At 38.2% G+C, this 27980-nt stretch overlaps 3 protein-coding genes across 6 annotated transcripts in view; all 3 read right to left on the minus strand.

Annotated features, from left to right (window-relative positions):
* LOC146455720 (adhesion G protein-coupled receptor L4-like) overlaps positions 1–27980 on the minus strand; it is an 82171-nt gene that overhangs the window by 27769 nt on the left and 26422 nt on the right. The window lies entirely within an intron of this gene.
* LOC146455722 (adhesion G protein-coupled receptor L2-like) lies at positions 555–27952 on the minus strand (the record flags this gene model as incomplete). The annotated part of the gene is made up of 13 exons (XM_085093910.1): positions 555–721; positions 15936–15999; positions 16696–16956; positions 17908–18044; positions 18727–18889; positions 19218–19427; positions 21332–21514; positions 22440–22700; positions 23332–23481; positions 23945–24223; positions 24826–24920; positions 26418–26516; positions 27871–27952. Coding segments are annotated over 13 exons (2118 nt in total), but the record flags the coding sequence as incomplete, so codon positions are not given.
* LOC146455723 (uncharacterized) lies at positions 5272–10631 on the minus strand. Of its 4 annotated transcripts, none has more exons than XM_085093914.1 (6): positions 10280–10631; positions 10080–10139; positions 9600–9665; positions 9203–9262; positions 8522–8597; positions 5272–5943 (listed from the first exon to the last, which is right to left on the minus strand). In XM_085093914.1, the coding sequence occupies exons 1-6, from the start codon at positions 10428–10430 to the stop codon at positions 5877–5879; spliced, it is 480 nt and encodes a 159-aa protein (XP_084950040.1). In that variant the 5' UTR covers positions 10431–10631; the 3' UTR covers positions 5272–5876. The 4 variants fall into 4 exon arrangements, with proteins under 4 accessions (XP_084950040.1, XP_084950039.1, XP_084950042.1 ...); XM_085093913.1 differs by having other exon boundaries at positions 9203–9265; XM_085093916.1 differs by lacking the exon at positions 10080–10139.

Consider the following 27980-nt stretch of genomic DNA (forward strand, 5'->3'; position numbering starts at 1 on the left):
GTTTAACAAAAGTTGAACGGATGTTCCGCAAATGTTGAACGGAGTGTTCAAACGGCTTCAACACCATTCAACATTTTTGATTGAGAACAAAGGAAATGTTGTATGGATGTTGAATGAAAATTTAAACCGATTTAAATTTAATTCAACACGCATTCAACAAGCTTTCAACAATGTTGTACGACCTGTATGCGGGAAAAAGCAGATCTCAGCCAGGGCTAGTGGAATCCATAGGGAAAAATAAAACAAAATAAGTTTAAAAAGTGCTAAATTACAAAGCAATGTATGGCAATTTTTTCCCAAATTGAAGCTTTATTGTCTCTGAAAAATGCATGGCTACCCCCAATTTTCTTTTTGGATACCGAGAGCACTTGCTAAGTTCTGCTTTCTCTGCATAGTTTTAAACCGCGCAAAAAAAATATCTCTGTATTAGTGAGCACTACCCACAGTATCTTGAGATGAGTAGAATGTATGCGCAGTAACAAAGGTAGGCACCGTCCTTAACCAAAGTTTCACCTGCAATATACTGAGTTCAGCCATCTTGGATTCATTATTTCGAGTGTGGCAACAGGTTTTTGAAAGTAGACGTGTTATTCACTGTACGGGGAAGGGGGCATTAATTCCAGAACTTTATTCTTTTTGAGACTCGACTCTTCAGTTTCCTTTAGTTGTACGTCATCATTTTGCTTTCTACTTTTTCTCCAGTCTTTTTGTCGTTCCCTAACTGGAATGCAACATACGAAGTCAGTAAGATGTAGATAGGGCGGTTTTCAATCGAGTGTCGTAAAACCAAACCAAAAAAATTACTCTGGCCAATCACAACAGGTGTAAACAGCGCAACGAACCAATCAGAATTCAAAGCAAATACAGGTAACAGGCGCCAAGCGCGGGAAAACACGTGCGAGCGAACGTAATATTTCTGTGTCGGACAAAACCGAATTTGATCATCGCCTCTTTTTCATTTTAAATTTACTGGGCGCCGCCATTTTGGATTCCATGACGTAATATTATTTATCGCACAAACAAACTTCTGCTTAATGACAATAGTGGCAACCGTCTGACCTCATAAAATCTAAAATGGCGGCTCCCGGGAAATATAAAATCGAAAATAGGCAATTATCATATCTATCTTTGAGCACACATGGATATCACTTCTACTTTTTACTCGGGCTTTCAAAGGAAAGCCCGAGGTTTAAAATGGGCACGAGTTTATCCTCCAGCAATCTCGTCCCCAGAGCCCGCGCACGTTTTAGGCCAGCGGTGGCCACACGTCCACGAGCTCTGGGCTAATCAGAAACCGGAAGCAAGGATCCTGCTTCCGGTTTAAAGGGGGATACTGCTGACCGAATTGAAGACAGCCTCTGGTAAAGAGCATCGAAGGCCAAAAAAACGAGTGAAAAAGGTGACAACTTCCATCCCTCCCGTTTGCCATTGATTGTCACTCATGTGAGACTTCCTTGAAAACAAAACAACCGAAACAAAGGCTGCGTAAAATCTGGGTTTGGTTTAAGGATTGTCGACGATTTGCCTCTCTCAACCACGACAAATGACAAATTCATTTTGCACATTTTCAGGTCGTAAAAACCCAAACATTTTCCATAGACAGGGGCAAAAAAAAACATATAGGCTATGGCAATTAGAAACCATTTGTTGTACTATACTCATTTGGAATGAAATTAAGGCGGAGGCCTACCTGAAAGCCGTTTTCACGCCGCTTAAAATCGGTTCAACGGAAATATCTCGTTCGTGTTTCAAAAAAAACACAAAAAAAAATATTGAAGATTTAGTGAAGTTTTAAAATTAGAATTTGTAGTTAATAATTAATAGACGGATAAGTAAGTAAGTCCACTAGAAACCCGGGGTGCTCTTGCGTGGGTATCAACTGTCTGCTAGTGTTCCAAAAATCATTTTCTTTCATCTATCCATTCTCAAAACCTCTTCAAATTTCACTCAAATTCGGGTGTACTCACGCCTTAAGCTTGTTTTCGCCTGTAAATGTAGTTTTTAAAACTAAATGGGGGTGAATATACGAAGTCTACGCAGTATCAGATAGCCAAGTCAGTTTTCATGACACCATGATAAAGTTAATAGCCAAACGAAAATAGAGCCTGGTCGGAGGTTATATAAGCCTTAACCCGAACTAACTAAAACAGGGTAAAGATTTTCAAACAACATTCGAGAAACTTCAGCAAGATACCATTCCTAACTTGATTGCCGTCGACGACAAATACCAACAATTGTTTACAAATGTAAGCTTATTTTTTTCCGCTGTAAAATTTACAAACGATAGGTTTCACAAGATCAGTTTTTGCTTACCCAGATACCATGATCCCAGAATGAATACAATAAAATGGCAGAAGTACATTTAATAACAAGACACAACTCTGTCAACGTTAAACCGAAATAACCAGTAACTTGAAAATCTAAGCTTACCAGAAAGATCGCAATTTTTTTTTTCAATTCACACACTCAGTGTAAGCTTAAGAAACTCACCCTGAAAAAAACATATATTTTACCTGCACTCGATGTGGTTTATCAGTCCTATAAGCTGCAAACTTACAAAGCTCAAAAATGAACAGTTGTGTAAAGAGTGACAACGATCGCTACTCGGCAAGCGTTAATATTTTTGTCTTTCTGTCCGACCGCTTTCTGAACCACTTTTTGGGCCACGCATTCTTGAACACTAGCTTTTAACGCAGTGGTAACAAAGGCCGTTGGTTTTCCTTGTTCAAATTCAATTATGTTTCTGCTGGGCTGCTGATAGAATATCTGTTCCTGTTCAACAAAGTAATCTTCAATAAATTCTGCTCCAGTCAGATCAACTCGCAGACTCCGGCGGTGGAAATGGATTACAAGTTTGCTTCTTTCAGTTCCTTCAACAGCACGAGAAAGGCTGTTAAACTCTTATCCGCTTTAAACAATGTTAAGAATTATTTTAAACGGCCATCATTGACCATGAACCACATTCCAGAGTCGATAATTAGAGGAGTTTTTCCGAAAATTGTCAGGTCCATCGCTAACTCGAACGTCGCAAGTGTCAACTGTCATTCAGCTTTGTCAAACGCTGCAACATATCGCAGAGATTTTCGCGCCTTTTCCGTTTAGTCATATGATTTGACTTGTTATTTTTTTCGTGTTTACTTACGGCAAAAAAAAAAAAAAATGCGTGTGACAATTTAGTTGCATTTCGATTCTATGTCGGTTTTTGCTTCGATATCTTTGACAGTCTATTTCATTTCTTGTTTTGAAACCTCCGATCCAGTTCAAAGACACTTCCGGTAAAATGTATTAGCCAATCAGATTTCGATTTGCTGGATTTTGACATTGATTAGCCCAGAGATCTTGCTTCCTTGGTGCTGACCAAAAGGAACGCAGCCTCTGGGAACGAGATTGATCCTCCAGTCGCAAATCGCCCTCTGACGTCTTCTGCGCGTGCGCAAGGTTAAAAGAGGTCAGCGGAGCACATGATCTGTTTACAAAGCTTCAGTGAAGCGAAGCCATCTGTCTTCAGTGGAACCTCAAGGATTGCAGGCTTGAATATACGCTAAATCCATTTTAGACCCACACTAAACATGACGAGTGTCTATTCATTTTATTGAGTTTATCTTACTTTGTTTTTATCATGATCTATACAATTATTGTAATCGCTTATGTAGTAGCAGGTAGTAGGCAAGCGCTTGATGTTGTATGTAGATGGCTATGGAGAGACCGCTGTTATTTCAGTTATTTCGACATTTGATAATTGTGGTATCTTAGACAAAAACGCTTTCCAAACTATTTTCAGTTTTTCCAAAATCTGTAATTCCGCTAGAAAATAAGATTAATAACCTTTTTTGCGTAATCATTCCGCAAAAACTGTATACCTTGATAGAAAAATTCGTGAAGCTATTAATATGTCGCAAAAAGTAACGTTATCTAACGTTTTTGGTGAAAACTAAACACTAAAAGTGACTTTCAAATTTTCTTATTTCTGAGGACGGCAGTTTTTTTACAAATTTGTCTCTATTGAATTTGTTAAAACTTGCGGATAGCGAAAAAATGTAATTTTAAGGTATGAAAAGTTCTTCTCTTTTAGCGGATGAGGAAATTCGTTCCTCAGAAACTGATATAATAGGTGGTTAATCAGACGTTACCTTTCAACCATAAAAAAGGCATTGCCACATGCATAATTTTTCATGCATCAAAACCAAGGGTCCGAAATTCGGACCCTTGGTTTCGACTCCGCTAAAATCATCAAAAAACACCACGCTAAATTTATGTAGAAACCAAGGGTCCGAAATTCGGACCCTTGGTTTCGACTCCGCTAAAATCATCAAAAAACACCTTGCTGATTTCATTCAGAAACCAAGGGTCCGAAATTCGGACCCTTGGATTTGACTCCGCTAAAATCATCAAAAAAAAAAAAAAACATGCTGAATTCATTCAGAAACCAAGGGTCCGAAATTCGGACCCTCGGATTTGACTCCGCTAAAATCATCAAAAAACACCATGTTGAATTTATTCAGAAACCAAGGGACTGAAATTCGGACCCTTGGTTTTGACTCCGCTAAAAGTCAAAAAACACCATAATCTGAAAAAAGAGCAAGGCTGATTTCACGGTCAGGGAAGTATATTTTCCAATATTTCGAAAGGCACGGCCTTTCTTCTTCAGGGTATGTTTGAGACTGACCCTGTGGCAAGATACGTTACAATTTAAACAGTTACAATAGATACCTGAAAAAAGGCTAAAGTTACATAAACAAAAACGTTACAATTTCAAATTTGAAAATACAACTGGTAAATAGGTATAAACTAACGTTACAACGTGGTAGACGAAAACAAAATACGTAACAATGAGTTAATTACATAACTTAGGAAGATGAAAGACGGGAAAAATGTTCATGTCTCATCTCTCCTATTAAGACCTAAGGGTTCAATAGTTTGACCTCTGTCGATGAGGTATGCCTCTCTAGCTTTGCGTACACTGTCACGATTAGATTTGATGAGTTCGAGAGGAATTAGTAGCATGTCAGAAGCGTTATGGTCGTTAGAAAGAAAATGTTCTGAAACTGTGGTGGGTTTGGAACTGTTTGTTTGTTTGTCGACTGGTCTACGGTGTTCGTTAAAACGGTCTTTAAGTCGTCGTTTTGTTTCTCCTATGTATTGTTTGTGGCAGCGGTTGCAGTGTACCATGTAAATAACGTTTTTAGAGTTACAGTCTATATGATGAGTAATATGTCTAGTTTCGCCGGTAGAAAAAACACCATGCTTAATTTATTCAGAAACCAAGGGTCCGAAATTTGACTCCGCTTTAAATTATCTTAATTTATTTTGGAAAGCAAGGGTCCACAAATGTGGAAATACATTCATTTAGAAAGCCGCATTGCTGAATTTGGACCCTCGCATGTGACTTGCCTATAAATTCACTAAATACAGGGTGCCTTTTGATTAACGTTATTTGCCATGTGATGCAGAATGCCCACTGATTATTAGATAATTTACTTTCATGAGAATACTAATTCAAATGTCATCAATAATGCAAAATGTGCTAAGTTCCAATAGAATTAAATTTAATCACTGTGTCCCTGTTAGGTTCTCCTCTCTAGGCTTGTACGCTTTCCTTAAAAAGGCTTTAGTTCCTGATAACAATTTGGAATTTTCGTCTAGTGAAAATCCAAAGCACTCGATACAGGTTTTTGGCAGTTGCTGCGTCCAGAGATGGTTCTCATTAGACCCTCTGCGTGCAGGAAGTGTGTGTGGCCGCCATTCCTTATTATAAGAGCCCCTCCAGTAACAGATAACGAACCCATCCTCGTTAACTTCAAAGACCTTTCCAATAACTGGATGCTTGCGATAATTTTTGAGTTCCACTGCAACAAAATCTCCTTCTTGCAGTAGGTCTACATCGACGTTTTCTTGGACATCTTGTGCTCGCCTGGCAGGGTTTCTGTAAGGGCCTGTGTAAATCTGCCAGCGGCAAAGTAAGAGGAAGTGAGGTTTACATCTTATTTTATCATTTTTTTAGTAATAAAAAATGTACAGCAACATGATTATTAGACAAAAATCGTTACAGTCAACGCGATAAATAAATTTGTCTCAATATTTTGCCTCTATAACATTGACACGTTATTTAAATTTAACGAGGTAAGCGGTTTTTTTTTTATTCTTTTATTTTTGCTTTCTTTTCTATTACTGTTCCCCTTTCCCATTGAGCGAGTTAGAACGTAATTCTTCTCCCTGCTTATATCGTATTCTGTGGGTTTTATGAGCCGCTACAGAGAGAACACACAGTACGGTTGTTTCGCTTTTCACGTCACGGAAAACGGAATTTAAGAGAAAAGTGATATCGTGCTTAGAATGTTTAGACTCAATTATTATTGATTATGAATGATATCTACCTCTTTAAGAGGTGCAGTCTCCTTCTCTTGCAGCTGGGAAATATCATGGCATAATGGGGTTGACAGGCCTACGCGACTCTCATGTGCGTGTTTAGCCTAAATAAGAGTTCTGCCCTCACGGGTTATGTCTTCCAAAGAACACCCTTTTCTCTATGAAAAGAGCGGTGCTCCCGGTAAAATTTTCTTTTAGCGCTGGATTTTCTTCTTATTAAATGCCATCTATGATTTGGAGGATTTGCGCGATAGATACTGAACAAAGCCATGTGTTTAACTGTCGCATGTGTTGTAATTGATCTCAAAGGTCATTTTGACCTCTTGTTGTTACGTTTCCGTTTAGCGACTGTAGTTTTTATGCCGTTTGTGGCATTTAGTTTAGGCTTGGTATGGCTCATTTCAGTGCGTCTGGTGACAGTATAGCCTCTCTTTTTATCGTTGTAAGGATAGGATTTGAACCGTGTAATAACTATTCATTATCTTGCAGCTTTTGTCAGATTGCCGGGCCCGGCTATTTGCTTTTGTTGCAAGATGCTGTGCTTCTTATCACGGTTATTTGTGCTTATAGACCTGGCTATCCAACTAAACCAAGAATTTTGAAATAAAATGAATTGCCGAATTTTTAGCGCTGTTTTCTCGAATAATTTTTTTTCACTTGGAGGAGCCACTTCAAAGAGGAAAAGAAATTTGTTCGTTTGCCTTAAAAAAAAATTTGGACAGTGGCTAGTTTAACATATACAATCAACCATGGGAAAAAATTATATAGAAAATGACCTGAAGGGAAAGGAAAATTGGTTCGAGTTAGCGCGAGGTTCGAGTTAGTGACAGTAGTGAGGGTTCGAGTTATTGGCAGTCGACTGTAAACAACAAAAACGTGTCTGCGAATTTTTTCATTCGAAATATTTTTTCTCCGAGAGAGATTTTTGTACGATTACTCCACATTTTTTTCATCCTATTTCGAAAATGCTCTATAACTTTTCACTGCGATTGAATATGGCAAAACGCAGACACGTTTTTTTTAGCGCTTTGGGTCCGGAAACTGAGGAGCAAATTTTAAAAATTAGCAAAAAACAAAATTCACTTTGACTTGTAGCTTTAAAAAGGTGATTCGGACGCTCGCAATTAAAGGTCGTGAAAAATTCGACAATTCATTTTATTTCAAAGTTCTTGGTATAGTTTGATAGCCAGCTCTATAAGCTTTAATTTGATATGGGGGTTTAGGTATCTACAGTTTGAAACTGGACGCGCTACATTGCTTAAACGCGAAACACCTCTGAAGGTACCGGGTAACCTTAAGTAGTAACAATTATAGACTTATTATTCTTGCTAACACACATATATTGATGTCAGATAATGTTTTTGTTTGCTGTTTGAAATGTTGGTGGCCAAGTCATTAAATAAGGCAGGGAGGATTCCGAGCGGTAAATGTAAAAGATGTTGTTGTTTCCTGCCGCAATAAACTTTGGTTGCGCGGAAAACAACTAACGGAAAACCACCGGCGTTTGCGGCGGGCTATTTGAATAGCTGCCCTAATTAATTTTGTCTGTTAGAATTCTTGCCAAATATTCTTAAGCTCTCCCTTTGTCGTCAAATCAGTTATTATCATAGATTGTTTTTTTTTTTTGTCATACAATCGAGTGCCTCGATTCATTTATTGATAAAAGAGGCTAATCATGAAATAAACGACATATTTTGCCAGACAGAGACAGCAAGCGCTGACTGATCAGCAGTTATCAAATTTAAACGGTGCGAGTGTACATTATACTCAAACACGGAAAGGCCTGCAGTAAACTCAAAATGAGCACAGTTTTGCTATTCTCGTAGATGACGGCCACGCCGGCTACTCAATTTTGTTAAATTAAAGTACTGATACGCGCTTGTAACACCATCTTGAAGAAATCAGGAGCGATTTCCTACCAGAAGTTTAATTACGTGCAGGATGAGAGATAGTTAGCCAGGGCAGAGTTACTCTTGTTTCCTCTTTTTGTTTTTGTTTGTTTTTTTTCCCTCTTTGCGTCTTTCACTATACTTCTAGAGCGATTCGTACATAGCTTCTGTTTATTGTTTTCCCTTAGCAGTTATTGTTTGCGTCAACATGAATCCTGAATCGCTATACTGAGCAAAACTAGAGAAATATGATTTTACCGACTCACACGTACGAGAAGAACTCAGAACTTTCTCCTTGATCCCCGCTATTACTATCATCAAACCCAATTACGTGCTCGCTCCCTAACAAAAAAAAAATGAATAAAAAAAGGAAAAAAAATCAAATTAATGAAATGAAACAGTTACAAGAATAAAGCTAAACGTATTTAAAATTTTCTACAGACTGTATACAAATACTTCATACTGGATTTGAAGCACTCGACATGGAACATGTTAAGAGTGAACATGATTGAATAAAAGAAAGATCCTATTAATTCAATTTATTCTTTCATCTGCAGTTTAAATATATGTTTTATATATTCATTTTCCTTTATTCATACTTCAAGTTTTTATTAAGAAATCCGCAGCTCCCAGATGGCTTGATAGCTCAGTTGGTAGAGCATTGGGAGGGTCTTCTATTTAATCTGTCATCCGCAGTTCAAATTTATGTTCCATATATTCATAATGAGTAAAAACGATGTCCGATGGAGGTGCAGAACTGGTTTTATCTTCTAATATATTTTTATAGGATAATTTCTTTTATTCCATACAAACTAGCGTTTTGAGGTATAAAAAGAGTACTCTATAAAGATAGCCGGGATAGAGAATAGAAAACTCACTTATTCCGTAATGCAGAAACAAATTTAATGAACTTCATGACAGACTAAAGACAAATGCAAAACACATACCGGGATATGATGATGACCTGGAGGAGTCACTGGCGTCATCAAATCCTATTGCATGCATTTCTGCTACAGAACAAATATTTCAGTAACAAATTCATTGAAAAAAACTCAAGAATTTATTTGTACGTTAGTCCTGTTTTAAATTAAAGCTTTACTATGAACACAAACCACGCGAATGCGTAATTGTATAATTTGAAATTTCAAAAATGCGGTGCCAATCTCCTGCTCTGCACGCATGTTACACTCAAAGAACTGTTTATCGTTTGTGTCAAATAGAAATAAATTTTGCGAGACAACTCAAGGCAGAAATCCTACTCCAATCATGGTCTACAGTGCTTTTAGCTCCCTCAAAAAATTAATAAAATAAAATAAAGTAAAAAATGGAAGGGTATATACATACCGGACTGTGCATTTGGTATTGATGAGTCCCGGCTGGAGTCATCGAACCCAATGGCATACTCATTTTCTGAAACAACTGCACTTTAGTTTAAGGGTAAGTCAAGACGATTCAAGACTATCCTCTTTTAAAACTGAAATGAATACACTGTTTTGTTTAGTAAGTAAACAACATTTTAATTTTGACCAAATGTTTTGAAAATGAACGCATTGAATACGAATAAAAAAATATACTCGGAAAATTTTAAGGCTAACAATAAGCCAAATGAAGGTTATCGTGGTCAAGTCCGCATAGATTTATTGAAATACCGTACTATAGCAGGTAAGAGAACTTTACAGGCTCATATTGCCCCAAAAATATTTAAATAAGAATTAGAACGCTCAGCCTTAGGCCCAAAATTAGGCGTTCTTACAAACAAAAAAAGAGTGTATTATAGTCACAGCATTAAATGAAAGGACAAAGATCACGATGCTACATAGTTACCAAATTTAACAGGAGAGCACGTTTTACTGGTTCCTTCTAATCCAACGGCACATATATCCTCTAAAATTGAAGTCAGTGTCAAGAACAAATTTTGATGTGAGAACATAGTTGTACCTTAATTAAGAGAATTCAAAGCGTTCTTGTCCCAATATAAGAAAACTTAAGCCAACAAGAAGTCATCACAAATGATTAAACCTTACCGTCGTCTTGAAAGTAAGTGCTACTTTCCACATTCAAGCATCTTCTGAAAGAGCAAGTAGCTGTTTCTGGAGCTTCTCTAATTCCCTTATTCACTGGTTCTTCCTTGAAAGGAGACGGGAAAGAACTTCTCGTATCCGAGTCTTCATCCATGATGAAACGAAGCTGCCGCGCGGACCTCTAATAAGTCATTTTGTTGAGCAGCCGTTTTGGCAGCAAACTGTAACTGCTTTTTCGGTATTCAACAAACGTAAATTTGGTTACTCTTTTTCCGGCCACATCCGGTAGCACTGCGCCCGCGGGCCTTACAGAAAGGCTCGGTTGTCAATAATCCTGCCGCGAATAGCGACCGCATTCGCTTCTGTTCAGTGTTCTAGAAAAAGATAAAGACTGCTGCGGTCAACTGAAACCACGACAAAAAGAAAAAAATGTTTGTGGCAAACGTGTTATGTCAAGATATAAAAGCATGAGGTTCCTGAACGTTTGTCCATTGGCCACCGCCCAATTTAGTGTAGAGCATTTTTGATCGACGGCCAAGTTAATTTGCAGATCCTACCCCCAGTTGACGAAACTGAGATCAGTATAGCTCGACAACACTTCATTTGCGATCGGTTAGCACAAGATCACAAAAACGAGAATAACAATGCCCCAAACTTCAGTATGGTCCGATCGAAGGAGAAGATGTTTTTATTTACCTCGGTAAAGATAGACTGAAGTTGCAACAAGTTTATGGGAAAGTCTTGAGTGTTGAGAAATCCACATATAAGGGAGCGACTACCTTACAGGTAAGGACCTACCTCTTTCAGTTATATGGCAGTAATTATTCAACTGCATGCTCCTTGTCTCATGTTTGCAATTTTTTGACAAAAGTAAGAGCCTATGTGATTTGTGTTTTGTAGTTCCGTTTCGAGCCATGCCCAAAAGGATCTCATACAAAGTGCCATTTGAAACTTAAATATTTCAACCGCCATAACAGCGATGGAAATTTCAAGAAAATAGTAAAGGAGACCAGTCATGACGAATGGGTATTGCGATTCAATCAGGAAATCGAAAGGTTGAACTCCGTGAGCCGTACCGCTACCACTGCTGTAAATGAAAGTTATCCAAAAACGGGAGAGGTCTCCATGAGCGCACGCGGCTGCGAAGATAATGAAGGTGACACTTCGTTGAACACATCTTCGGACAGAAGTTTAAGTTTACGTGAAAGCACCGATCTGGAAATCACCCACATAACAGGAGAGGCCAGCTCATCAGGTATGAAAACAAAAATATTATTAAGAACATCAAGAAGGCGAAACCCTTCCCATTTCTATCGGAATTACAAAGTGACATCATTATTTTAATCTTCGAGACAGTATAGTGCCATATAAAATAAAAATAACTGGACTTTTTGATCACATTTAAGATGCTATTAACAATTATTTAGAAAGACTTAGCAAAGTCTCTGAAAGAAGTCAAATTTCTGGACGTTTTGCGTTGCTGCCATGGAACTACACCGAGTGGAATTTTTCTGTGTTCACACGAAAGAATCGAAGGCATCTTAAAAATGTGTTATCTGTTATAACAGCTGTCAGATGACTGATGAACAGTCTAAACGAAATCCAGGCTGAAAATTTGAAAGTTAACGTCACGGCTATTAGGCTACTGGTTGCGAAAATGGAATGTGGGGGAAAAATGGAAAAGTTGCGAATACATCAAACAAGTCAAAAAAATTTCGCTCGATTGTATAGTTCAGTTTGTCCTCGGCTATACAACAGGAAAAAATTGCTTTCCACGGACTTTTTTATATTTTGTCTAATGAATTTGGCACATGTCTGTTATGGAGTTATCCGGCAGGGAACACTAGCCAGCCAATTAACTGCTTTCTTGCTGTTAAGAAAAAAAAAGGGGGGGGGGGGGGGGGGGGCACCGCCTTTTCGATACTCGTTCTTTTTGAATGAAGACGTAGCGCTTCCTTTTGATCGAAAAAAAAAATGGTCGTTTTGGCAGGACAACAAATGGTGCAACAGTCCTTCCGGTTTCCTTTCCACTGGATTTTTTTGTGAAAAAAAAAAAAAAGGAATAATTGCAACCTCTTTCTCGTTCTTGCCGAAATAAACGGAATATCACCGAACCATTTGCCTCATCACACTAACGTACTATGCTCCTTGGTGAGTTACGCGCTATTTTCCCAAAATTTCCAGTGGAAAGAACCGTTCCATTTTATTCCCCAACGGAACTACTGTTTTTTTCATATAAAATGAAAAGCACTTGAGAATTGTACTGTTACATTTGGCGGAAATTAAGTTTTCACCGGTTATTCCTTACAAATAGAGAGCGCTCACGGGAAATGTACGATAAAACATAGTTGCTGTAAACCTGGTTTGTTTAAAGGGCGCAAAACATAGGGGCGAGCGGTCTCTTCTCGACTGATTTGTTAAATTTGCAATAAAAATCCTTTACTTTTAGTGGAGAACAGTAATTACAGTCATTTCCTGTACTTTTATATGTGGTCAACCAAGGTTAATGAGGTAAAAAAAAAAAAGCCGAAAAGCCAGCAGCCAGACCCGAAGAACAAATTGGATAAAAGATAATTTAGATGTTAACATGAGTTTGGTCAGTCTCCCACGCGACTGGGAATTTGTCTCGATGAACGTTGGGTGACGAGACAAAGAACTGCTACGTGGGAGACAAGGGAATAGTTTTGCAATAAACATAGATGTCGAATGGGTTGAAGTGGCTTTGCCTTATAAGTTTGCAAACAAAACGTATCCTGTAAATCAGACATGATCCTAGAGATGATTACTTACACAGGAAATTTCTTATCTCTTTTAGCCGATCACACCAGTTGCGGTGGAAATGAAGATCCTCTCGCCTGTTCTTCTCCAGTGGCAACTGCACAGACAAGTCGTAAAAGAAAAACTCTCGAAATCTCGCCAATACACCATATTCCGAGTAAACGTTCGCTGAAACGCAGAAAAGATGTGAAGAATGTCGAGTCGAGGGTAAATAAATTTCACTGTTACTGTCAACCTTTGCGTGCCTGAAGTAAAAAAAATCAAGAAAATAAAACGCTTATAGCCGAACACAACACAGCAAGCCTTTTAAACGGCAACGTATACTCCGGAAAAGCTAGGCTTGACTCTACATTATGCAAGCAGTTTTAGTGTCGAGGCAGAAGCATAAAGCATTACGAGGCATTTCTCCGACAAAAATATTTGTTAGTGACTTTTGTGGTAGACTGATCTTTTTAATGAGAATGAAAAGCACAATGTGTAAAAGCCTCAGTAGAAACAGGCTTGTTTCAATAGTTCTAACAGTTTTAATATTTCATTTCAGGAATTCATTTCTTACCAATAGAAAAGCTGCAAACCCCGAGACATGAAATCCTCATTAGGAAAATTGATCCAATTTTCCTAGAAAAGCTCCAGAAGGACATGGAAATGGAACCTGAAGTACGAGTGGATCGTCAACCATTTTAGTCGCTCTGGTGATTATGTGGTAGATCTTTTTTCGCATAATGCGGCTGCAATAGTTGCAACTATGCGGAGTGGCAGAAATGGCTTATATTTCGGTAAAGAGGAGGTGCAGGAAAACGTAAGGTTTCACCTGGCTTCCAAAGTCCAGCCTCGTCAGTAAAGCCCAGGAAGGAAAAAATAAACCCGGTTCCTCTACGAGAAACTCATAAACAGCATTAGAATTTTTTATAGACGCTGGTGGTACAAAGGGTGAATATATAAGGGTGGTCTGTTTGATAAATCATTATCGATTGAAGTACGCAAACCATTTTGATAGAAATTTTGTCTAATTAAATGACTTATCCTTATTCATCCAAGTTTGAACAACTGGAAACAGTTTTTTCCCTTAAAAAGTAGAGTTATTAAATGTTGCAGAATCACCTCTTATAAATAGTGTGTCAAGTAACCCTGCAATTTTGTTGACGGATAGCACTGAACTCACTTTTCATCGTAAGCACAAGCCATTTAAAAGAGATTTGAGGTTTGGCTTAAGGCAATTGTCTTATCTCGGAGTCGCAGCGTTTTGTTTTTACAATAGATTTTTTTGGAGTGTTAATCGAAGCAAGGGTCCGAATTTCGGACCCCTAGACTTAAAGTAAATTGTTTTGAAAAACGCATTTTCTGCGGATTTAGTTGAACCAAGGGTCCGAATTTCGGAACCCCTAGACTTAAAGTAAATTGTTTTGAAAAACGCATTTTCTGCCGATTTAGTTGAACCAAGGGTCCGAATTTCGGATCCCTAGACTTGAAGTAAATTGTTTTGAAAAACGCATTTTCTGCGGATTTAGTTGAACCAAGGGTCCGAATTTCGGACCCCTAGACTTAAAGTAAATTGTTTTGAAAAACGCATTTTCTGCGGATTTAGTTGAACCAAGGGTCCGAATTTCGGACCCCTAGACTGAAAGTGAAGAATTTTTAACAACGCATTTTCTGCGGATTTAGTTGAACCAAGGGTCCGAATTTCGGACCCCTGGAATTAAAGTGAATTGTTTTTAACAACGCATTTTCTGCGGATTTAGTCGAACCAAGGGTCCGAATTTCGGACCCCTGGAATTAAAGTGAATTATTTTTAAAAACGCATTTTCTGCGGATTTAGTTGAACCAAGGGTCCGAATTTCGGACCCCTGGAATTAAAGTGAATTATTTTTAAAAACGCATTTTCTGCGGATTTAGTTGAACCAAGGGTCCGAATTTCGGACCCCTTGATTTAGACAAATAAGGGTTAAGATTACTTAAATGGCTAATTTGTGAGGACAATAAAAATCACTCCGCTGAAAAGAAGTTTTCTTGATGTGTTAACTTTTTACTCCGTAGGAATCGACAAAAACTTAACGTTAAAAATTCATCTCCGCACAAATAGCATAAAAATGACACTTTCTTTGGAAAATTGAAACTTTGGAAAAACTGAAAATAGTTTGGAAAGCGTTCAAAGCTATTTAGTTAACCGGAATTCTATACAACGATTCAATTGTGACAGCAAAGGTGGGAAACGACATGAGATCTCGCTATGCGAAGTATGTTTATTGTAATTATTCTCATGTGAGGATATGCAAACAGCGCAACGAAGAAGCAAAACGCTTAGGGACATTGTCTATGATATCTTCGTTCAAATACACCCAAATCCTCTACTAGTAGATTGCATGCTTAAAAAAAGGGACAACAACATCGAAAGAAAACCGTTTGTTTAACAGTTTTATTGTCTGTGTTGTTAGGCAAGTTCATTTCCATACGGAGAAGCCCGAGTACACGCAGTTATGCGTCTAGTTAAACTAAAATTTAGAATTTAGACACTATTTCAGACAATTTACCGTCAATTTGTTGTCGGAGTAGAGCTGCGAAAAGAAAACCTAACAAACGTTCAGGCTTGAACGGGATTTGAACCCATGACCTCTGCGATGCCGGTGCAGTGCTCAACCAAGTAAGCTATAAATCCCACTGGGAACTTGTGGAAGTGAAGAGATGAAGGTGAATACATGAAATTCATATATTTGAACTGCCGATGAAAGATGTAGAATTGGGGTTCCTTATCGCAGCTGGTTAAGTTGCGTACGTAGAAATAACTGCGATGGTCTATCACCACAGTGAGGAAAAATACGACATTAGTAGGCGAACTGTTACTTGTGTTTTACAGTAGCTAATACAGATGGTGAAATTCATGTACCTTCGTTTCGGAAGTCACGTGCTTCTTTTCGTTTCTGTAGCCATAGTTGTACTGCGTTCTTGACCTGTTGAAATGCAAGAAGGGCTAGAAAAAGACTTCGCGCAAACAGTTTTGTAAAACTGAACTTGAGAACTGAAGTTTTGCACATCGATTATTGGCTACTGATTCAAACAGTCGCTTATTAAAAACTGGATCTCATTGTATAGTGCAATTCTAGGCATTTGATTGGCTTAGCAGCCATGGCATATGAGCCATTATAGGACAATTAAAATTGTCGCTATTTCTCCGGCATGGTATAAGCGAAATCAGCAAGATCTAGCAATATTTCTTAATTGCTTTTAATAGAACAATTATTCCACTCGCGCTTGTTGGATATGAGATGATTTAAGCATACCCCAGTTACCGACTATTACGTAAACACGCAATCTGATTGGCTACACAGGTGCCGTCTATTAATCGATAGACGACACCTGGATCTGGTCAATCTTTGAAAATGGCTTCAACTTGGCGTTTTCGTGAAGTTTCTAAAGACGACGTAGAAAACGTTTTACAAAGTGCTATTCAAGAGAAAACCAAAAAAGCCAGCGCAGAAAAATTTCCGAAACGCGCTCTCGTGGATAATTGTTAAATAAACATCAAAGAAAAATAATAATAATAATAATAATAATAATAATAATAATAATAATAATAATAATAATCATCATCATCATCATCATCATCATCATCATCATCATCATTATCATGCATTTGATTTACTTGCCTCCCTGTCTTTCAAACAGTGGAAGATGAAGATCATTAATCCTTGTAGCGAATTAAAGATGGTAAATATGTACTTGAAAGCGATGGTATCTGAGTTGAAGCTCAAAAGTCCAAACAGCCAAGTGAGTCCAAGTAAGGGCAAAACGACCACGGATGCCTTGAGTCCAGCTCTCACTTTTACAAGCCGCTCATTGTCGCTCTTTCCGGCTCCTTTTACTCTCACAGTTACACAAATCATCAGAATGAATACCACGATATTTATCTGCGTGGAAAACAGTTCATGGGTCAGTCAATTCCAGCAGACCCGATCTAGACTGCAAGCAGTCCCTTTCTGGTTAGTCGAGAGGGGAGGGTGCGCTCACAGCGCAGCGAAACTGGAGCGAGGAGAAATAAACGAGAAGAGACTGGGGGAGAGGCGTGAAGGAAAGGGTCCCTTTCTTTTCCTTTCCCCCTTTTCCCGCCTCTCCCCAAGTCTCCCTTCGCTCGTTCGCTCCAGTTTTTTCGCGCTCAGCTATTTCGCGCGACCTCTCGACTAACCAGCAAGGGACTGCTTGCAGTCTAGACCCGATTCCTTCCCCCGGGCAATGGTGGGGCATTTTACCAAATTGCCTGTCCCGGAGGTGGGATGTTAGTCTACCCCAGGGCCCGTCCTCATGATTTCACCCCTTATTACCATACCATGCCATACCATACTATAACTTTATTTCAAAACGATAGGTTTTCAAGCAATAGCCTGTGGGTTTGTGTTACAACCTAAAACATACGAATGCACTTTTAAAGTAACGCAAATACTATCTACTAATAACACTAAATAAATGCTTATAATAATTGTACAGGCTCGGTAGACTGCCAGAAATGACTGAAGATAGTTATGAATTAAGATAGTTTATCAAAAAAATACATTACAGCCTACTAAGGCTGAATAGTGTGGAATGCACAATGTATAAATAAAAGACTTAAACATAAAGTACTTGTCATTTTCCTCTGTACTAAGAACTCAAAAGGTGATAAATTACCCAATCAAAGAACGAAGGAAGGAAGGAATGGGGGTAGAGTTGTGATGAACGAAACGAATGAGCGGACCCCGGATGGAACAAAGCTTTGAAGAAATCAACGAACAAACGATCGATCAAACCAACAAATGACTGAATAAAAGAGTTAGATCAAGGGTTGAATGAAGTCGACTAAGGCAGCGCAAGTAAATTGAACTCACCAAAATTACGAGAAGTGCTGGCCCAATAAAAGCCCAAATGAGTCCGCTTTTAGCATCAAGCCAGCAAACGTCTTCGTTACCGTAACCGCTTGTTTGAGTAGCTACTAATGAGATTGCAACTACGGTGGCTGGGAATCCTAGAAAATAGAGACGAGAATAACACTAAATTTAAAAAGATCTTAAATTTTAAGTATATATCTCATTGTAAAACGTTAAAGCCTGCTTATATGTTCTGGGCTTATACAAGTTCGTATGAGGGTTTCGGTGGGCCTATAAATAAAAGCTAAGAGGTGCGGAGGGGGGGGGGGGGGAAGAGGATTTATAATCGGTATAAAACATACTCTTCGGAATGAGATGATGAGAGATAGATTAAGGCTGATATATAGCACAATCTAAATCCTTTTTCATTTACTAACGCCTTTGAAACAACAAAATAAATTGAGAATTTCGTTCAAGAAGAAAAACAACTATAAAAAAAACTCGATCCGACAACGCTAGCATCATCAATACCTCCCTAACTTTAATTCCCAGTTGTACGTTGTTTTGTGAAAGTGCTTGTGTAAAGGAAACAAGTTAAAATGGAGGAGGGCTTATCATGATGGGAGGGGGAGGAATTAAAAAAGTAATGTTGAAATTAGAACGTAAACATACACGGGAAATAGTTAACTTAAGTGTACATGACGTAGCGTGTATAACATTTCTACTACAAGAGATCCGACAACGGAACGTATTAAGAACAGTTTATTTTGCGTCGTGTGGTCCCCTGCATCCAAAAGTTTGCTATGAGAGCGTTAGCAACATCGGTAAAAAGCCACCTACCCCATCCAAAAATGTAAAAGTACTGGATCTTGCTACTTAAAATGGATTTGGCCTGATGCGGTTTCATGACGTTAATGAACAATAGTAGGCCCTCGCACAGCATCCAAGAGAACAAGGCCAATAGGAAGTAATGCAGTGTAGCTGCTACCACAAGACACCCCACCTGAGAGTCACAGGAAAAAACACAGAAGAGTTATTTTGCATTGCTTTCTTCACCAGAAAAGTGAAGAAAGCTTTCTCCTTCATTAGTTATAACACTAATCACTACATGGCCAAACCATTCCTTCTTCGTTTACAAGGCAAAAAACTCATTTTAAATCTGCATTTATCGTCGGGATTTAACATCTGATTGTACCAGTCCAATTATTTTCTCCAGTTTTTTAGTTGTCTTCTCGTTCCTAACCGCACATCGTCAGTCCATACCTATGGCCTTTTGAGCATCGATACTAAGCATGCTCTGTAAGCTTTTCTGTACAAATGAGTAGGCTCACCTTGTTTCTCGCTAACCCTTCAAATATGACAAGTGCACAAGTAATTGCGATTGTAGCACACAAGTTAAGCAGTACTTTAGTTCTTGGTGTTTTTAAAATTCTCCAGAAGAACAGAGTCACAGCCATAGTGATTACAACGGAAATCAGTGAAACAGAGCAGCCAATTATTGAGATGATTTCCAGTCCTTTGCTTGATAATGATGATAATACCTAAAAATCGACCAATCAATCAATTAATAATAATAATAAAAATAATAATAATAATAATAATAATAATAATAATAATAATAATAATAATAATAATAATAATAATAAGACTCGGTGTCATGTGTGGGTTGACTGTACTTTGTTTTTTTATTTAATTTTTTTTTATTTGTACTTTGTTATTGGTTCTCCGGTTTTCCCCTTTCCTCAAAAACCAACACTTCTAAATTCCAATTCGATTTGGAAAGTGTCCCCAATTATTGCTCCGCGCTAAATACATTGACACTTAAACAAAGTGATTTATTATTTATTTAATAATAATAATAAAAATAATAATAATAATAATAATAATAAATAATAATAATAATAATAATAATACAAGAGCATAGTTGATGACAGAAATCATTTTGTGTTTCTGCTTGCATCGAATATCCCATGTTAAGGTTGTGTCTTTAGTGACCTGGCCTTTGAGTGAAAGCGAGGCTGCAATTACCTTTGTCAAGTTTTCATGCAAACCTCACTGCTTTTCATTTAGGAATCGTGTTATTTTTATGTTAACTAGTTTGCATTTACACATGAAAAGAATTGAGGTTAGTCTCAAAACAACTCTATTCTCACTTCTACTCAAATGGACAATTTGAGGGAAGTTGTTCCAAAGTACAGCGCCACTATAGCAACAGTTGTTAGACCCCCCAAAAAAGAAAACTATTATTAGGCTAAAACAGAACTCAAAACAGTTCCAATGGTAACTGAGAGTTTAACTAAAAAAATTTCATTTTCCCCCTTGTTTCCAAGGAATTTCGCCAAAACAGTTTAAACCCTTCTAAAAAGAGCCCAGTTGCTTATGTCCAACCCAAAAGAGTTCTACCCCATCGAGCTCTTAATGCTTGTTTGTTTTACAATATCTGGTTCTTTCGTTCGATAATGGTAATCGAATTTGAAGATTTATGCCCCAACTTTCTTTCTAATTGATTGCTTTAATTAGGGTGTCGTTCAAACATAACCTTCGCCCCTCCGCAAAACTTTGCGAAAACAATAAGGCTAACAATCTCTACAATCTAATACTTTCCTCTTTGGTTGGGCAGCTCTTTCTTTCTCTTTCAAATTAAAAATTCGACCAAGGTTCGTTACGTTTTAAGTGTTATTTTAAGCCAATTACAATGAAAATGGAATGCAAGCGGCATTCGTTTGGAACAATTTGAGCTATTCTCATTCCGATTCAGGACTGACATAATACACAGAAGATCAATTCCGAAATGAACGCACTCAATCGTACGGAAAAAGATGGCGGTTTTACATTTAACCGCAATATCTCGCAAATCTAAAGGGCGATTTACACGGTACGACTTTGACGCACGCGACAAGCTTACGACAGGCCTACGACACGAATTGTTTCGTTTAAATCAAACCTACAACCCGCTTACGACTGTCGTGTACGTCACAAAAAAAGTCGTAGGATTTTAAAACATTTTTTGAAATCTTACGACTATCCTAGGTATAGGCAATGTTGAATGACGAGAGTTGTGTATGAGTTTCTGCATGACGCGAGCAGCTCGCGCTCTAGAAATCGCATGCGACAGTGGTAAGCCAAAGTTGTACCGTCTAAATCGGCCTTAACACAGGAAATAGACGCATACAAAGTCATAGTATTAGCGAAATTTATCCCTGTACTAACAACAATGTGTATGAAGTTTTTGGGAACTTTTCATCGCGTTTTTCTGCGCGTTTTTAGGGTTGTCTTGCGCTAAGAATTATGGGTAAATGGACCAGTCGCCATCTTTTTCTGTACGTTGGACTCCTTTTTCTCTCCCCCCCCCCCCCCCCTCCCCTCCCCGTTAAAAAACAAAATAACAAAGAGAACGCGTAGGCAACTTGACAGCTGCTACAGAAATGGCGTTTCTCTTACTTACAGGCGAGTCATATGGATCTATGAGGGCACCAAAGATGGTCAGGTGATCACACTCGCATGTTGTCATGTTGACGTTTGATTTTCCTGGGACAAACTTGCAACCGCTGGAATTCCATATCGCAGATTCACCTGGTCGCCAGAAAACGCACTTCACTTGTTTGTTAGCAACGGATTGAATGCTCATCTTGATACAAAGTTAAATATTTCATCAGGATATAATACTAGTACAGTTAGCTAAGTAATACAGCAAACCTGCACAAGAGTGCTGAGTGCACTTGTTTCAACCGGTCTCCAAACACCGAGAAAAAAATAGGCGCAAATCAGTTTTTCAATAAAATATGAAAACTAAACCTTACCGAATAGGCAATTTCTGGGATGTTAATTGAACCTCGTTATGAAAGGGAGGTTAAGTGCAAGGTTTTTGTTATGAAAAATTAGTCATTCATTCCCAAATAAAACTAATTTTCAAATAAAAGGCTTTGCCTTACCAACAGCAGCAACAAGCCTTATTTTTCCTCATTCGGTCACATTACAGTTATTCCGGCCACTTAATTTATTATTATAAAAAGAGAAATGAGGGCTGACTGCCTGGAATAGCCATAGAGCTAAGGACGGTGCCTACTTTTGTTACTGCGCATACGTTCTGCGCATCTCGAGATACTCAGGTTTCGTATGGGTGGTGGCTACTAATACAGAGATATTTTTGCTATTTTTTTTAGAATAATTGTTGCCTTATTATCTCCAAAAAATGCGTGGCTACCCCCACTTTCCATTTTTCAATAGCCCTTGTTACGACCTGTTTTTCCTGCATAGTCGTATACTTCTGTATTAGTAGGCACTGTCCTTAAAGGAAGCAGGCAGCCAGTTTTGCAAAAGTAAAAATAGTAGTTTAGGTCGGTACGTATACACACACAAATGAAACACATATGGCACAAAACACACAGTGACTACCAAATAAGTGCTGTACTATAAAAATAATACTATACTGTAGAATCAATAGGAGGAACGTAGAGCTAAAAATGGTAGTAACTAGCCTAGCCTAATGAGGTTCACAGCAACTCGGAAATGTCCTACTTCATTGACAAATCTTTAAAAGCTGACAGAGGTACCTTTTTGTTCTGAAGCACGATTTCGACGGGTCTGTTGAAAACGTCTGGCGGTTTAGGGGAGACTGTGGAAGACACTATGGTTGTATTGGCCGATACAGCCTGGTCATCTTTGTCTCCAGTGTCTTTAGCAAGCGATAAAACATCATTTAACGTCAGATAAACCAAGGTTACGACGCCGAAATCTTGAGATGACCTGAAAGCTTGAGGGGGCAAGGTGATGGAGCTTTTCTTGTATGTTAAGTTTAGGCCTCCGACTCTCACCTTAAATAGATGAAAAAAGGTGATATTGCAGGCAGAAATAAATGGGGAGTTTTTCGTTTGATCCGTCGCATATAGTTGTAATGAAAAAATACAACGTACTGGAGGCTTACTTCGTTATAATTTAATCACAAAAGCTGTCGGACGAGCAAACCTTTGAAAAACATATGTCCGAAAAATTTTACGTTTGAACAAAAATACAGCCTGTGCATGTTATTGTCCAAGTATTTTCAATAATTAATCACTTTAGGTAAATTTGAACATTAGCTCGGTTATAAGTATTTTACGCCAAGAATGCTGGCGTATGAAAACACTAGATGGGATGAGAACCATTAAAACGTTATATTATCGTCTTCTTCAAACCGAATGACTACTTCGACTCGTGTACTTTTCTCCTGGCTCTGTGTTGGACATGCCCTGTAGTTTCTTGCGTTTAAATTTGAAAATTCCAAGCAGATCTCTGTTCAATAAATTTGACATTTTAAACAACCGGTATCGTCTGCAGAGTGTTGCTTTTCGAAGTATCGAGAGAAGAAAGCACCCAAAATTTACCAAGAAATCGTCCAAACGTTTTTTGCTTCAAACCCAAAGCATTTTGGTAGTTAAGTAACTAGCGAAGGGGATTTGTTCATACCGGGCTGTTTTGGCCAACGCGGTCAATCCTCATCGCCAGGTTTCTTGTTTCAGCGGTTCTTGGTTTTGATGATCCGTTAAGTGTGACAGCTACGGCGAGTCCATAGTCATCCACTGCTTTCACTAAGATTTGACTTGTACCTTGACCAGTCTGTAGATACAGGAGATATACAAAAAGAGTTCAAACATTGAAACCCTATACAAAGCAGATACCCCGTCCTCCCTGAAAGCTTTGAGACGATCTACTTCCGTGCACAAAATGGCCTTAAAGGAAAGGTTTTGGTATCTCGTGGCTATAGCTTTTATCTGAAATGACCTTTCACTGTTGGGATATTGATATATCATCGTCAAAAATAGTCTTTTCTTTCTCCAATTAGAATACAAAGCAAATACATGTTACCGGCGCCAAACGCGGGAAAACGCGTGCGGCTAAACCACGATTGGTTTTGGTTTGGATTCCCATTTGTTGTGAAAGAGGCGCGAGTTTTTTTTAACCAATCACAGAGCTTTGATTTATGCAAAACCAAAGCAAACGCGCAATTAATTTCGACACTCAATTAAAAACCACTCGAATAACCGCTAATAAATTCTGTTACCTAGCACTAAAAACTTACTTTGTCCAGTGCTTTCCAGATTCTCTTGTTCGTCGGTTCCAACAAATTACTGGCCACTATTGCGAAATTCTCAAAATCTTCCTTTGAGCTCACATTAGCGGTATTGTTATTATATTCAGCCAATTTAACAAGTATATCCACCGCTGTTGTTAAATCTTGTGCGTAAATCTGCAACGGCCTCAGAGAATTATTCTTTACTGGCTGAGAAACATTTGCGAGTTGTGAAAGAAGTTGTTGGGCATTGAGTGGTGACTGGCGACCTTCCATAATTGCTTCCATCTAAAATAAAACACGAGAAATGATTGCTGAGGAGAAAGACTACAGATTATACGATTCACATGATACTGAGATTTGTTTTTTCACCAAGAGCAGTTGCAAAAATATTTGTGTTGTTCCTAGAGGTTTGAGAATGAGCTTTCATAGTCGGTAACTAAAACTATCTATACGTATATACGAAGAAAGGGTAGAAACAGGTGTTCTGTCCTCCTTAGCTCGCTCATTTAATTGTAAAACGTTTGTGCATTGGAGGCTAATAAGAAAAGTTGAAGTAATCGTTGTCATTTCTAGTACACATTGCTCAACTAATAATATTTATATATGAATTGAAGATAAAAAGGGATTATTGCAATTTAGCTGACAGTTAAGCTGTTGAAAATTAACTGTAAAACAATCCATGTTTAAATAGGATTGAAACTCATGGCCTCTGCAATGGATATCACTGCAAATGCACAACGTCGAGCTACAAAGGAGCTGACGAAATACGAGCTCTCCGTTCTAAATCTGTGAAACTCAGATAGGCGTTAAATCATATGAGAACTTAATGATGCGTAACTTTCCATACGCCCTAAACAGTTCGATAATTGAATTTGAACAAAACGTACTTCATCATACAACTTTTTAAACTCAACAGAGATGCAGTCACTGTAGTTTGCCTTATTCCATTGTCCTTCTTCTGAACACTTTCGAGTCGCTGTTCCTAGAAACAAAATAAGGAGACGACTCCAAGTCAACACAAAAGAGCTACCATAAATTCTCCTATCATTTCAAATTTATGATTTTCTCGAGATAGATACCATAATTAATAAAATGAAAGATTAGAATTCCGACCGAGGTTTAGTTACACTTAGTCTTTCTTGTTACACTTTGTTATTGTCTTATTTTCCTCATCACACATTATCATGGTTATTGTTGTATGTAATGTTAAAAAAATGATAATTATTATTATTTTGTGTACAGTCTGGCTTACCGCTATTAGCTCTTCGCTATTTGCAAGCCAGCCTAGTTATAACTTAAGGTTCTGTTGTGAACAGATAAAACTTGTGAAAAACTTTCCCTTACAGGTTCGAGTTCCATAAATTATAGCAGTTTTTAAGCTGATAACTTAAGCTTTTATAGAGTAAGAGGTCATCTTTAATCTCCATCAGAATTTCCAGGTACTTCAAAAGTTATGGCGTGGAAGTACGGCAAAGATTTCTGGGATTCATAGGAGACGCTTCTTCTAGTGTCGGAGTGGAGGGTAGGCAGGGGGGAGGGGCCGCTAATTCGAGAGGGAGGACTGATTCAAGGCATTTCAACATTACCTTAGCTACACTGACCTAAATGTATAATATATTATGACTTCTGGTACGTGGTAAAATTAACACTTCATAATTGACGTGTAAATATCTGGTTTGCTACTGTTGTTACAAAGATTCGGTGGTGAGCATTTCACTGATTTCACGTTTTTAATTTATTTTACATTGTTGTAAAGTTATGGTCGATTTTAATTGCCTGTCGGGACTGAATCTAGCTTATTGTTTTCAACTATGTCATCATCGCGTTCAGTTTGGCTCATTTGGGGTTGGCATTATTACCGGTGGTGGATCTACAACTTTGTATAAGGTGGGCCCGGGAGTGTGGAGAGAGAAAACAAATCTACGGCAGTTTTCTATGGTCTACATACTCTTGTAAACCATAAAACGACGTCACAAAATGTTAAGTGGAATCACGAGCCGTAGATGAGTGGTTTCACTGCCAATTTTTGAACACCTTATGGCGTAATTTTATGGTTTGTAAGAGTATAGACCATAGCAAACTGCCGTGGAATTGTTTTTTGCAATAACATGGAAAAAGTAAAGTACGAGCTTTATGTTCCGTTGAGAAAACGCGCGCGTTAAATCTGACGTCATTTTTGTTGTCTGTACTCTTATAGACAATAGCTACGAGCCAATCATCGCGCGGGAATGTTTCAGTTCAAAATTAAGATAGTTTTGCTCTTCTGACCTTGTTTTTCTCGAGAAAAAAGTGAGGGCGCCCTGCCCCCACGTCCCCGGGGAGCTCCTATAGATCTAGCACCGAATTTTGTTTTAGATGAACCTTTCTCGTTGCTTTATATTTGTATAAACTGTTATGAATACAAACATTTAAAAACATACAAGTTGAACAATCGGTTTAATTTTCATCAACCCTGAGCGCGTGTTTGTCTTTGACTCACCGCGTGATCCATCTGGGCATGACCTCAGGTTTGTCTTTCCTCTGGAAGTTTCCGACCATGTCACTCCTTGTAACCTCTCTTCTGGGCAAACAAGGTCATCTGGGGTGAAACAGATGTTCTACATTATAATTTCTATTAAATATAAGAAAGGTCCCCGAATCCCGTTCAAGTCTGATTTTTTTTCAGGCTGTGTTTTCGCAAATGCGTAAGTAAATAAGCGTAAATACTGCATGAGTCTTTCTTCCATTCAATCTTTCATCCGTTTAGTTTAAATATATGTTTCATATATTTATAATTATAACCAGTAATAATGAGAGATTAGGGAGTGCGTTCTGAAGTCACCCGCCCCTGCAAAATCTGCGAGGAATGCCAGATACGCGTCCCAAGATCCATTCATTCAATCAACGTTGTCCCATACAACCTTGACTCCAATCTGTTTTAGGAGGAGTGCGCTCTTCCTACGTCGAACGCAATAATTTCTTTAACTGCTTATGCCAAACTGTGCTATGCTCAGGCTATGATATGCCACGATACGCCAGGTTACGTTTTGCTAGAGGGATTTTTTCGAGTTAGTGTCAAACAAAATTTCGCCTTTGCTTTGTCTTTGCTTTGCCATGCTCTGTGATTGGTTAGCAAAACACAAGCCACTTTTTCAACCAATCAGAAGTTAACCAACAACCGATCGCGTTATGCTCGTTTTCCCGCGCTTGACGCGTACGTCGACACCGATTACACGTATTCACTGATTGGTTCATTGTGCTGTTTAAGTCTGTCGTGATTGGCCAGAATAATAGGGCATTATGGTGTCATTTGACTAGAATTCGTCAGTTTTTTGTTTTCTCGTGCTTAATAGAGCTATTGTTATTAACTTGAAGTTTGAAGTTTGAAGTTTATTTGCCTTTCTTTCTAATATATTTACAATTAATTGTGTGGTTAATGAATGGCGAGGTGACCTCTAGAAACCACCAGGCTTATAGTTGAGGCCACCTCGTACCTAAAAAAATATATGCTTATATAGTTTGTGCAACAAGTGTGCGGCTTTGCCAATTCATTGTGATTATTTTATTAAAAACTCTAGCAGTTTATACTTAAAGTTGGGAAAACTTGCCACTGGAATTACAAAATTTGAGATCAAAAAATGAAAACAAAATGAATTCTTGTAGTTGTAGTCAAGTGATGCCATCATGAAAATAATACTTAATGTTTTTGTTTCACGACACTCAAATGAGAACCACCACATGTAGGACTATGTGTTGTTACGTATTTTTTGTTTTCCTGTCTTATTTTATTTATTTATTTATTTATTTTGTTTGTTTGTTTGTTTGTTTACCTTGGTTCTAGGAACAGTAAAAATACAAGCATCATCTTAATGAAAAATAATTGAAAAGAGGAAACGTATGAAAGAATTTAGCATAATTTTCGGCCAAAACTGAAACAGCTCGTGGTATAAAACCTCTGACCGCAGACGTCTGTTCTACCGTAGGGCGAATACTTGTTGCTACAAACCAGAAGAGAAAGCAATTATTACACACAAAAACAGATTAAAAGAACGAAAAAAATTCT

This window comes from Pavona decussata, unplaced genomic scaffold, assembly GCF_977016875.1.
Source record: "Pavona decussata unplaced genomic scaffold, jaPavDecu1.1 SCAFFOLD_270, whole genome shotgun sequence".
NCBI classification, from domain to species: domain Eukaryota; kingdom Metazoa; phylum Cnidaria; class Anthozoa; order Scleractinia; family Agariciidae; genus Pavona; species Pavona decussata.

Coding starts and splice junctions, on each gene's coding strand:
- LOC146455723 (XM_085093913.1), bottom strand. CDS start 10,430: ATGGATGAAGACTCGGATACGAGAAGTTCTTTCCCGTCTCCTTTCAAG. Junction 10,140..10,279: donor CACTTACTTTCAAGACGACG/GTAAGGTTTAAT, acceptor CTTCAATTTTAG/AGGATATATGTGCCGTTGGA. Junction 9,666..10,079: donor GTGCTCTCCTGTTAAATTTG/GTAACTATGTAG, acceptor CAGTTGTTTCAG/AAAATGAGTATGCCATTGGG.